The sequence below is a fragment of the Gossypium arboreum genome, chromosome 2 (genome assembly GCF_025698485.1).
Source record: "Gossypium arboreum isolate Shixiya-1 chromosome 2, ASM2569848v2, whole genome shotgun sequence".
Taxonomy (NCBI): domain Eukaryota; kingdom Viridiplantae; phylum Streptophyta; class Magnoliopsida; order Malvales; family Malvaceae; genus Gossypium; species Gossypium arboreum.
The window spans coordinates 60,836,337-60,849,221 of record NC_069071.1 but is presented as its reverse complement, the minus strand read 5'-3'; the positions used below and the strand labels follow the sequence as shown (position 1 = coordinate 60,849,221).

Sequence of the window (12,885 nt, the reverse complement as noted above, 5' to 3'; positions counted from 1 at the left end):
TGTCTTTTTTCGACATCTCAGCCTCAATAGCGCCTTTTCTTCTTTCTTTGTTCAATTCTTGACTTTAAGAGCTCGATCAACCAATACTACAAATTCTTTCAACTCCAAAATTCCTACAAGCACTTTAATGTCCTCATTCAGCCCATCTTCAAATCTTCTACACATAATGGCCTCGGTGGACACACATTCACGGGCATACTTGTCGAGTCTTACAAATTCGTGTTCATACTCGCTACATGACATTTTCCCCGCTTCAATTCAAGGAACTCCTTCCGCTTTTGATCAATAAATCGCTGACTTATGTATTTCTTTCTAAATTCTTCCTGGAAGAAATCCCAAGTAACTTTTTCTTTTGGCACCACTGCAACCAAAGTCTTCCACCGTGGTAAGTCAATCTCTCAAAAGTGATACAAAGACACTTTAAGCATTCCTGTGTACATGAGAGCTCATCAAATACACGGTAGAATTTTCAAGCCGTAATTCCGCTTTCTCGGGATCATCATCGACCTTTGCTCTATACTCTTCGCCCCTTGTTTTGAATCTTGTCAACCGGAGGCTTATTCATTCTTACCAAATCTATACCTTGAGCAGCTACACAGAATCGTCCGAGGTATAGGAGGGGTGGAGGAGGTTGAGCATTTGGATTTGCTCGAATAAATTCAAGATACCAATTGTTCATCATTTGGAGAAAGGCATCCCAGCCTCATCTCCTTGTCTCAATGTCTCAGTGTCTATTTTCCACAGTAGCGGTCCCTTGTGCGGGAGCGGCGCATTACTAGCAAAGATCATCACCGCAGTTCCTTCAGGATCCATTACTATATTAAAACAAAACACAGCTTTAGAATAATCAAGAGTCACCACACTATCACAATATTTTTATGGCATGTATAGCTAGACTTTTACACACACTTTATTAGTCCGAGAACCAACTAAACCATGGCTCGATACCACTAAATATAACACCCTTACCCGCTACTGTCAGGAACAGATACAAGGTATTACCGTAACATAACACATACCATTAAACATAACCGAGATATAAATATGTCATCCAATTTGTTAGTGCATCGATAATATATGTCTTGAACAATATTAGCCAACTTTAATGGCTTGTACAAAGTAGCTGGTCGATCATCAGAACTAATATTTTAAACCTAGACAAATATGACACGTAACAAAATAATTAAGCCTACTATACATGCCATAATTCAAAACGCTTAGTTCAAATACCCTAAAGTATGATAGTGCGGGTAGATCTTCACGATCCTTAACTCCGAGCAAGTCAAGGACACTATAAGACAAAAGAGAGAAACAAAGTAAGCTTATAGCTTAGTAAGTAAGTATGTAAATGCTAATTAAAGAATCTAACATGTTTACACAACAATTCAAGTATATCTACTTTAACTTCACTATTCATTCCACTTTGATTAAGCTGTCTCTGCTGCGTCATATTCACTAAATAAATCATAACTCGAGTTACAAAACTCGAAATTCAAATCCGTAAAATTTCCTGAATCTAGACTCATAAAGCTTTTTGGTAATTTTTTCTATAATTTTGGTTCAGCCGATTAGTACAGTTTATTAGTTAAAGTTTCCCCTGTTACACAGCTTGACTGATCTGACCTCTGTTCACTACGAATTGAATTTCTCTTAGTACACAATTCAAACAACCCTGAAGTCTATTTAATTTAAAACTAGTCTCACTAAGATATTTAGGCATGTAAACTATATTTCTTAATTTGCTTTGTACAATTTTTAATGATTTTTCAAAGTTGGAACAGGGGATCACGTATGCATCCTGAGCAAGTCACATACAATTGTAAATATCTCAAAATATAGAATTCCTTTGCTTGCTCTGTTTCTTTTATATGAAAGTGGACTCATTAAAATTTAATTTCACATCTCATTCAACCTCTAATTATATTCCTCCTATTTTTGGTGATTTTTCAAAATCACGTCACTGCTACCATCTAAAAACAGTTTTAATGCTAATTTCACTCTTTCACACATTCTTTATGCTAACCTCATTTTATCTTAGATATGTATATACCACAAATCATTTTCACCACATTTCATTCACCATAAGTGTAGGTCCAAACCACAATATCACCACAAAACCATCCCGTTGAACAATTCAGATCAATCCTCGATATTTAATGGTTTCAAAGACACAATTTCACCATCATACTTCGCTTAGTTCGGCTCTCTTGTACACATGGTGAACACTTAGTACCACTCATGCGACCTAACCGATTTGTCTCGTAGCTCTCTTGTCTACATGGTGTCCTTCACTTGGAATCACGCATGCACCTAGCTACATTTATCTTTCACGTAGCTCTCTTGTCTACATGGTGTCCTTCACTTGGAATCACGCATGCGACCTAGCTACATTTATCTTTCACGTAGCTCTCTTGTCTACATGGGATACATCTTGTATCACACATGTGACCTAGCTACTACAGGTGTCTCGTAGCTTTCTTGTACACATGATGTGCACTCAAGATCATACATGTGACCTAGCTACGCCCTCTATTTCATTCGATCTCTCCAATGTTCAACCGGATCTCTCTCTATATTTATTTCCATTCTTCCAATAGTCGATTTATATTTTAACATCAGCTAGTATATTTATATAATAGGCTGAAATATAAGAATGTACATGAAATTATTGTAATATTTACATACAACTTACCTTGGTGCAAAATATGGAAATTTTGCAATTTAGTCCAAAACTTTTTCCTTCCCCGCTCGAGATCAATTCAGATCTTTCTTGATCTATAATAACACATTTAGCTCATTTAATACTCATACTATTTATTTCAATCCAAAATCACATCATGGAAAAATTACATTTTTCCCCTAACTTTACAAAATTACAATTTTGCCCCTAGGCTCGGAATTTAATTTCAGCCCTTATTCTTATATTTTATGATATGCTGAGCATTTTTCTTCTACAACAACATCAAATTCTCACTCTATCATATAGTTATGAACAATAGGTATTTTTACCGATTATGCCGCTTTTACTCATTTTCACTTAAAACCGAGTAGCACAAGTTATTTAACATAATTTAAAACCTCATATTCTATCATAAAACATCAAAATACACAAATTTCACCTATGGGTATTTTTCCAAATATGAACCCTAGGTTAAATTATTACTAGCATAAGCTTAATCGAGCTTCCGTGATTCCAAAACGTAAAGAACATTAAAAGCGGGCTTGGAATCACTTACTATGGAGCTTGAAAATTGAAGAAACCCTAGCTATGGAGAGAAGGAGAATTCGCAGCAACTAAGGAGGATGATGATCAATTTTGTGTTATTTTTCCCATTTTATTTCATTTAATATCCAAATGACCAAAATGCCCTCCTTACTAAACTTTCAAAAATTCCTTCCATGTCCTAATTTTGTCCATGAACTTAAAACTGGTCAAATTTCTATTTAAGACCTCCTAATTAATATTCCAAAACAATTTCATACTAAAACTTCCGGATGCAAATTTTGCAACTTATTCGATTTAGTCCCTACTTTCAATTTAAGCACTTTAGGCATAGAATTTCACCACGAAATTTTCACACAATCATGCAATCATATCATAAACCCCAAAATAATTATAAAAAATTATTTCTATCTCGGATTTGTGGTCACAAAACCACTATTTCGATTAGGCCCTAATTCGGGTTGTCACACGAGCCCTATCGTGCTGGGTTGCACTTTTCCATTTGCTCAAAACAATCGAAGATCCCTTCGGAATTTCACCCGTATTTTCTAAGGTGAGGCAATGTTCGACATTCGGAAATTTGAGGATCGTGCCCCACTGTCGGTTGGTTTTCGATTTGTCGTTGGACTAACTAGTTGAGCATCCTTTGCAATTCTCAATTATAAACTTTCGGACATCAAAACAAGAAGATTTTGGCAATCAACTCGGATTATTTGACTTTTATTAAAAAGAGCCACATTTCAAAAACGTTTTAATTTTAGACATAAGGACAATATTTAATTGATTTGGTACCAATTTTGGGCGCAGTGAGGGTGCTAATCCTTCTTCATGCGTAACCGAATCCCTAGCCCGTTTTCTAAAATTTTCGTAGACCAGAGTCGTTGTTTTAATAAACCGGAAATGCTTTATTAAAATAACCAAATTCTTAGGTGACCTGATCACATCAAAACAAAAGATCGGTGGCGACTCCATGCATTTGTTTTGCAAAAGTCAATTTCCCCCCTTTTTTAAAATTTAAAATTTTTAAATCGAGGGATGGTTTTGACAGCTTGGCGACTCCACTAGGGAGGAGAGAGTCGAGCCATGAAAATTGATTATTTACTGTCCTTTTGTCAAAAACCGAAAATGTATTTTAAAAATCATCTATCTTTCGATTGCATTTGGTTATATGATTGTTTTGGTGCGGGCCTTGTAGAATAGCATTGCATTTCATTGCATGGCCACTGTGGTCACACCTTCTAAGTGGGAGTAAGAAACTACGCTTTCGTGAGGTTTTCACCTCTGCATGGGCTAGTGGTTTGCTTCCAGGGTACATCCGTACCTATGATTTCGTGAGATTTTCATCTCCACATGGTCATAGGGAAATGTATCCCCCTGAACCGAACTCGATCTATATGAGCCTATAATGGGTGAGGATTGAGGAATCTGCTGGTTCGGGTACCGCTTTTCCTAGAACTAGACCACATATAGTGAACCTTAGGAGCTATCCTTGGGTGGAGCAGCGTCGAGACTTAGTACTTACCTGTACATGTGTTATAACCACAGTCTATGTGCTTGCATTCTATTGCTATTATTTGATATTAACCGAAGTTTTGTTTTGATTGCCTTTTTACATGACATTGCATACTAAAGGAGGCGTTAATCTACATTCAATTACTAAGTTAGAAAATTTGACATGGAGAATGAATTTCTTAGTAAAGTCGAGGATAATGCGGCCGTTCGTGCTTGGTCGGAAGGGCTACAATCTGAGAGAGGGGATAGCTTGGTAGAAGGTCATGTATCGGAGCTACGGGATTTCACTCGCGTCAATTTAGTACAGAATGAGCTACAAGAGTTGAGAGGCATTTGGGTTAGTTGGGATGAAAGGATCAAGTAGTTGTTTTACCAAAGTTATGGCGATATATCCTACCTGCTAGACATTGGAGTGGATAAGCATTTGTTCCGAGCCTTGGTACAGTTTTGGAATTCCGCATATAAGTGTTTCACCTTTGGAGAAGTGGATCTGGTACCTACCATAGAGGAATACACTACGCTGCTTAGGTGTCCAAAGATTCAGGTCCGGAAGACTTATGTTCGGGTTTTTAGTAATCAGGCTTTCGTGAAGAAACTGATGAGCATTTCTGGGATGAGCGAGCCTTGGGTCACCGCTCGGATTCAGCAAAAAGAAGATAGCAAATGTGTCCCTTGGGAGAATTTGCGAGATTTGATCTTGACTCATCCAGACGAAAGAAAGAGGGTCGATATATTTTCCTTAAGCATCTACGAATTAGTGATCTTTCCTAAGGCTTTGAGGCAAGTAGACGAGGCGGTCATCGACTTGTTCGATCGTCTTAAGAAGGGAATCACTCCAGTACCGGTGATATTGGCAGAAACTTTCAGATCTTTGAGCTCATGTCGGAAGACGGGCGAGGGGCGATTTATTGGATGTGCTCAACTATTGATGGTATGGTTTCATGGGCACTTTTGGAAGGTGGACAAGGTTTCCTACCGAGTTTTTTCGAAGGTTATTCCCCTTTGAAGGAAGAAGCAGCTATACAAAGGAGAGAGGATATCTCGGAGGAGAAATGGATGGATATTCTTCAAAACCTCAAGGAGCAGGATATTGAATGGAGAGCTTATTGGATGGTCCCTGACGAGATCATGTACCGATGTGGTAGCTTTGATTGGGTGCCATTGTTAGGAATCTGGGGAGCTACCGAGTATACTCCGTTGATAGCTTTGAGGCAATACAAGTCGAGGCAGTTTGTACCCACAACCTACGGACTTGCTCAGAGTGAATTCTCGTTTAAAGGTGCTCACTATAAGAAGAGAGTTTGGAAATTATCAGATGCTTGGAAGCAAACTTGTTGGATGAAGAGGTTAGCCGTTGGTTCTATGGTAACACCCGAGTACAGCGAGTGGTTTAAGAAGAGGATTAATGATAATATTCCTAGGCCAAGCTTGGAGAGTGCTCGACTTGTCGGGGAACAATTACAAATCGCCCCATCAGAATTAGAGATTATAAGACAAGACTTCGAGAATAAGAGTTTGGAGCTTGGGAAGAAGATCGAACAATTGGAGGAAGAGAAGATGCACCTAAGGTTAGAGGCTGATATCCAGAAGTCAGAGGCTGAGAAGTGGAAAAAAGGAAAAACTAAGGCTGAAGAAGATCTAGACAGTTTGAAAACAGACAACAAGAAGTTAGGCCTATCTATGAGGACTGCGGGCTTAGGTAAGACTTCCGAACAATGGCGCCATGAAATTCGGGAAGAAAAGGCCAATACCGACCGGTGGGAAAGGAAATTTCGAGAAGCTCAGGCACGAAACGAAGATTTGGAGAAGAGTCTGTCAGAAAGTAGAATTGAGCGAGGTGAATTAAGGGCTAGAGTAGCAGAACTCGAGAAGTCTCTGCATCAGTACCGAAACCGTAACACCGCAATAGAGCTGAGGGCAAGTTTGAGCAAGATAGAAGAAATGAAAGGAAGAATAGGAGAGTTAGAGGCATCACTGCAGAACTGTGAGATGCGGATCCAGTTTTTCGAGGCAAACGAGGATCGTTGGAAAGAGCAGCTTCACCATGTGCAAGACCAAGTCAGAAATAGAGATTATCTTATGGGGGAAGCCATAACCCAGATTCGGGGGGTAGCCGACTACTTGCAGACTTTAGCGGTTCAGGCGGACACACTGAGCGTGAAATATGAGTTAGTATCGGAGCGCGAACAAGAGCTGGCCTCATTGCTTAGAAAAATTAGGACTTTGAGCGTTAGAGCGAAATTCTATTTGTAACTCGACTTTATGTAAAAGATTTTATTTTCAAGTAAAACTTTCTAAGGGCAATTGAATCAAAAATTGATGCCTCCTTTGCATTCATGCATTTGCATTTGCATCATATCATTATGCATAAAAGGCCATGAGAGTTTTCTAATTAATTAATTAAAAATTATTTTAGAGTAACCTGGAAACCAACGAAAACCAACCAACCACACACCCCTACGGTACAAGAAAAAAATCAATGGATAAGAGACTCGAGAAATTGGAGCAGATGTAAAAAGAAATACAAGAACAAATGCAGTCTCAGATGCAAGAGCAACTAGCCAAGATTCAGCAAGAGATGAAAGAGCAAATGATGGAGTCCCAGAGGGAAATGATGAGTCAGTTATCCCAGCTGCTGTTGGAAGGAACGGATAAGGGAAAGGGCCCTATGGATAAAGTTGAAAAAACTAACGAGGATCCTCAATACCCCCCTGGCTTCACTCAGACACATGTGTCGATAAAGCCCGAGATTAATTTACCGAAACTATCTATCACGATCATGCCCCAGAGGTTTAGGTTGGAGCTTCAGTACTGATAAATTTCCAAACTGGCTCAGGCTCTAACTTTGTCAACAACTCGAACTATCCGCCCATTCCCGACTTGGATGAAATTACCGAAGAGGCGAGGATGGATTCCCAAAAACAATTGCAGGAACGATGCAGATGGCTCGAGCAAAAATTCAAAGCCATGGAAAGCGCGGATCATCATCAAGGGATTGATGCCAAGGACCTGAGTTTGGTCCCAGATTTAGTCCTTCCCCCCAAGTTCAAAATGCCCGAATTTGAGAAATACAATGGAACGAGCTGCCCTAAAGCCCACATCACCATGTTCTGCAGGCGAATGATGGGATATGTTAACAATGACCTGCTACTAATCCACTGCTTTCAAGATAGTCTGGTTGGAGCGGCGTCTAAGTGGTATAATCAACTGAGTCGAGCCAAGATTAACTCATGGAAGGACTTGGCTCAGGCCTTTATGAAGCAATACAATCATGTGACGGACATGACCCCTGACAGAATCACTCTCCAGAATATGGAAAAAAAGTCAAATGAAAGCTTCAGACAGTATGCACAAAGGTGGAGAGAGGTGGCTATACAAGTTCAGCCGCCACTTCTGGAAAAGGAGACGATAATGCTCTTTATCAACACCTTGAAAGCCCCTTTTATCACTCATATGCTAGGAAGCGCCACAAAAAGCTTCTCCGACATAGTAGTGATGGGGGAAATGATCGAGAATGCTATAAGGAGCGGCAAAATAGAGTCGGGAGAGAGTGCCAGAAAGTCAGCCCCAAGGAAAAGGGACAATGAAGTGAACAACACGAGCACATTCAACAAGGGGCAGTCCAAGTCAATTACCGTAAATCAACCCAAAACGGTGACTACCAATCAACAAAGCTCTGTAAGACAAGAATCTAATTCGAGAAAGAACACAGAAAGGCCACAATTTACCCCAATACCCATAACATATAGGGAGTTGTACCAAAACCTGTTCAACGCTCATGTAGTATCCCCTTTTTACCTAGAGCCACTGCAGCCCCCGTATCCGAAATGGTATGACACAAACGGCCAATGTGAATACCACGCGGGAATTACCGGGCACTCAATCAAGAATTGCACTGCGTTCAAGAAAGTAGTTGAAAGACTCATTAAGGTGGGGATTGTGAGATTTGATGACCCAGCCACGCCCAATGTAGTAGGAAACCCACTCCCCAATCATACCGACCAAGGAGTGAATGGGATAAGTGAAGGCTTGAACAGGAAGACCAAATATGAGGTAGCAGAAGTCAGGACCCCGTTGAGGCGGGTATGGAAGGAGATGGCCAAGAGAGGATTGATTGTGTTGGACTCGAGGGAAGAATCCAAAGAAGAGAGAAACTACTATGAGTTTCACGACAAGGTGGGGCATGAAATCCAAGATTGCGTGGAGTTCAGAGCCTTAGTACAAAACATGATGAACAATAAAGAAATTGAATTCTATGAAGAGACCGAAAACCCCGTAGAAGGAGATACATGTGCATCGGAGGGAGAATTGACAGCACAAAATCGAACGCCTAACTATCCCGTGGTGATCATTTCGAGACCCAAAAATAATGAAGTCGGAGTACAAATGCCACCAAGGGTCATAATCCAAAGACCTACAGTTTTCCCTTACAAAGACAACAAAAAGGTCCCATGGAATTATGATTGTAGTATGATGATGCCGGGAAAGGAGAGCCTGGTTGACACTTCAAGAGGGGACCAAGGCAAGGGTTTCTATACACGTAGCGGGAGGCGTTACGGTACGGCGAATGAGGAGGTGCATCCCACAAAAGGAAAAGCCCAGGTGGTTGAGGAAATGAAGGGAAAAGCAACCAAACCTATTAATCAACCAGTTAACGAAGAGGAGGCCAAGGAGTTTTTAAAATTCCTAAAGCATAGCGAATACAGCGTGGTGGAACAGCTACGTAAACAACCAGCCCGTATTTCGATGTTGGCCTTACTTCTAAGCTCAGAAGTTCATCGTAGCGCACTAATGAAGGTCTTAAACGAGACATACATTGCCAATGATATCTCCGTTAATAAGCTGGACCGTTTGGTGAACAACATAAGTGCCGACAATTATATTTTCTTTAGTGACGACGAGATACCACCCGAGGGCATGGGGTCGACTAAAGCTTTGCATATCACCACGCACTGTAAAGGGTACACGCTGCCCGGCGTACTGATTGACAATGGGTCGGCTTTGAACGTCCTCCCTTTGACCACGCTAAATAGATTACCTATAGACAGCTCTCACATGAAGGAGTGCCAGAATATCGTAAAAGCATTTGATGGCACGGAGAGAAAGGTGATGGGCAGAATCGAGGTACCTCTTTAGATTGGGCCAAACACATATGAGGTGGATTTCCTCGTAATGGACATTAAGCCCTCATACAATTGCTTATTGGGAAGGCCCTAGATACATTCGGCTGGGGTAGTGCCTTCCTCGTTGCATCAGAAATTGAAGCTAGTATCGGAAGGGAGATTGATAACGATCAAGGCTGAGGAGGATATTATTGCAACTGTGAGCAATAATGCACCCTATTTGGAGACAGATGACGAAGCAATTGAATGCTCAATTCAATCTTTGGAATTTGTTAATGCGATGTTCATCGCCGAAGGAAGCAAAATTCTGGTGCCAAAATTGTCCAAAGCCACGAGGATGAGCCTCCAGCTGACGATCGGAAGAGGGGCCCTACCCGGAAAGGGACTTGGGAGACATCTGCAAGGAAGGGTTAAAACGTCAATGCCGAAAGATAAGAGAGACCGCTTCGGTTTAGGATTTAAGCCAGATGCAAAACAAAGGAGAAGGGAGCTAGAAAAGAAGCAAGAAAGAAGAAGAGCTCGATTAATGGGGAAAGAAATCAAATGGGAACCAATGATATTCCCCCATATATCGAAAACATTTGTGTCCGGGGGAATCATCCATCCTGAAAGAGACACATCAATGATGGGAGCTACAATACGAAGAGGAGACCGGAAGAGAAAGTTTATCGGACATTGGCCCTTACACACCTGGAAGTGTTCTGGACAACTGGACTGCGGAAAAGATCCCTGTAGTTTTTAAAACGAATACAGAGTAATGTCCAAAACACACTTATTGCTCTAGGCCTAGGAGTGATAAGAATCTTTTGTGAAATAGGCTGATGTTTAAAAACGATATTTCAATAAAATGCAGGGTTATTATCATCTTCGAGCAGATGATATCTCGTCCTTTTAATTTCATTTATAACCATACAAATGATCACTCTCAAATTCTTTTATTCTTGAAACATTCTTTTACATACTCTCTCATTTGTCATTCATAATCATATCACACAAATAAACATTTTGAATTCTTTTGATTCTTTGTATCTACCTTCGTCCTCATAACAGGTCCCCAGATATTAATGATACGAGTGACACTGCTAGTGACTCAGAATTTCCTCTTGAGCAAGATGTGTGTATGGATGATTCTCAGGATTTTGAAGATGACCAAGGCTATAATCTATCTCCTGATTTGCTGAGGATGGTAGAACAAGACGAGAAACAAATCCTATCTCACAAAGAATTAGTTGAAATTGTGAGCTTAGAAGAAGGACAAGAGGTGAAGATCGGAACATGTATCACTGCGGAGATGAAGCGAGACCTCATTGAATTACTTCAAGATTTCTAAGATGTCTTCGCATGGTCATACCAAGATATGCCCGGATTGGACACTGACATCGTGGTGCAGCGACTCCCCATAAAAGAAGAGTGTAAGCCAGTTCAGCAAAAACTCCGAAGAATGAGGCCCGATGTCTTGCTAAAAATAAAGGAAGAGGTCCGAAAGCAGTTTGACGCTGGATTTCTGAAGGCGGTAAGATACTCAGATTGGGTACCCAACATCGCCCCTGTCCCTAAGAAAGATGGAAATGTACGAATGTGTGTGGACTACAGAGATTTGAATAAAGCCAGCCCAAAAGACAATTTCCCGCTACCTCATATCGACACTCTAATAGACAATACGGCGGGACATTCACTGTTTTCGTTCATGGATGGTTTCTCGGGATACAACCAGATCAAGATGCATCCTGAAGATATGGAGAAAACCACGTTTGTAACCATGTGGGGCACGTTCTGTTACAAAGTGATGTCGTTTGGACTGAAGAATGCGGGGGCAACTTATCAAAGAGCCATGGTAACCCTTTTTCACGACATGATGCATAAAGAAATCGAGGTCTATGTTGATGACATGATAGCTAAGTCCCAAACAGAGAAGGAGCACATACAAGTCCTGAGAAAACTATTCTTGAGGTTGAGGAAGTTCCAGCTAAAACTCAACCCAGCCAAATGTACCTTCGGAGCTAAGTCTGGAAAGTTGCTCGGATTCGTGGTTAGTGAGAAAGGGATTGAGATCGATCCAGACAAAGTTAAAGCCATACAAGAGCTATCCCTGCCGCGCACTCAGAAAGAAGTTCGAGGCTTTCTAGGAAGATTAAATTACATTGCTCGGTTTATTTCACAGCTAACCGAGAAATGTGACCCTGTCTTTCACCTTCTCAAGAAACATAACCCAGGTGAATGGGATGAAGAATGCCAAAGGGCTTTCGATAAGGTCAAACAGTACTTATCCAACGCCCTGGTGCTGATGCCACCTAATCCCGATAAGCTATTGATACTGTACTTAGCAGTATTTGAGAATTCCACAGGGTGCGTATTGGGTCAGCATGACGAGTCGAGAAGGAAAGAAAAAGCCATTTATTATCTTAGTAAAAAGTTCACAGAATGTCAGACAAGGTACCGCCGATAGAGAAGTTGTGTTGTGCCCTAACTGACAACCCAAGATCGAGGCAAGATATGTTGTATCACACCACTTGGCTCATATCAAAATTGGACCCTTTAAAGTACATGATGGAGTCAACAATTTTGAATGGAAGGATGGCCCGATGGCAGATTCTGCTTTCTGAATTCGACATAGTCTATGTGAACCAGAAAGCAGTAAAAGGAAGTGCAATAGCAGATTTTCTGGCTAGTAGAGCTTCGGAAGACTACGAGCCTCTGAACTTCGACTTTCCTAATGAAGACCTAATGTGTATTGCTACGGCTGAAGAAGGTGCTCTAGAAGAACTTCCTTGGAAATTGAACTTCGATGGGGCATCAAATGCTATGGGCAATAGAATTGGGGCCGTCTTGGTATCCCCAAACGGAGATCATTATCCATTAACTAGTAAATTGGATTTTGATTGTACAAACAATATGGCAGAATATGAAGCGTGCATCATAGGTATCCGCGCAGCCATAGAACGCAAGATTAGAGTGCTAGAGGTTTATGAGGATTCCGTGCTAGTGATTTATCAACTCAAGGGGGAATGGGAAACTAGAGACCCCAAG

General features: G+C 40.8%; 1 protein-coding gene across 1 annotated transcript; it reads left to right on the top strand.

Moving 5' to 3' along the window:
- Positions 1-7,642: 7,642 nt before the first annotated feature.
- Positions 7,643-10,600, top strand: LOC108466398 (uncharacterized). Its single transcript, XM_017766723.2, has 3 exons — positions 7,643-8,818; positions 8,912-9,811; positions 9,953-10,600. Exons 1-3 carry the CDS (start codon positions 7,643-7,645, stop codon positions 10,598-10,600), a joined length of 2,724 nt encoding a protein of 907 aa, XP_017622212.2.
- The last annotated feature ends 2,285 nt before the right edge of the window (positions 10,601-12,885 follow it).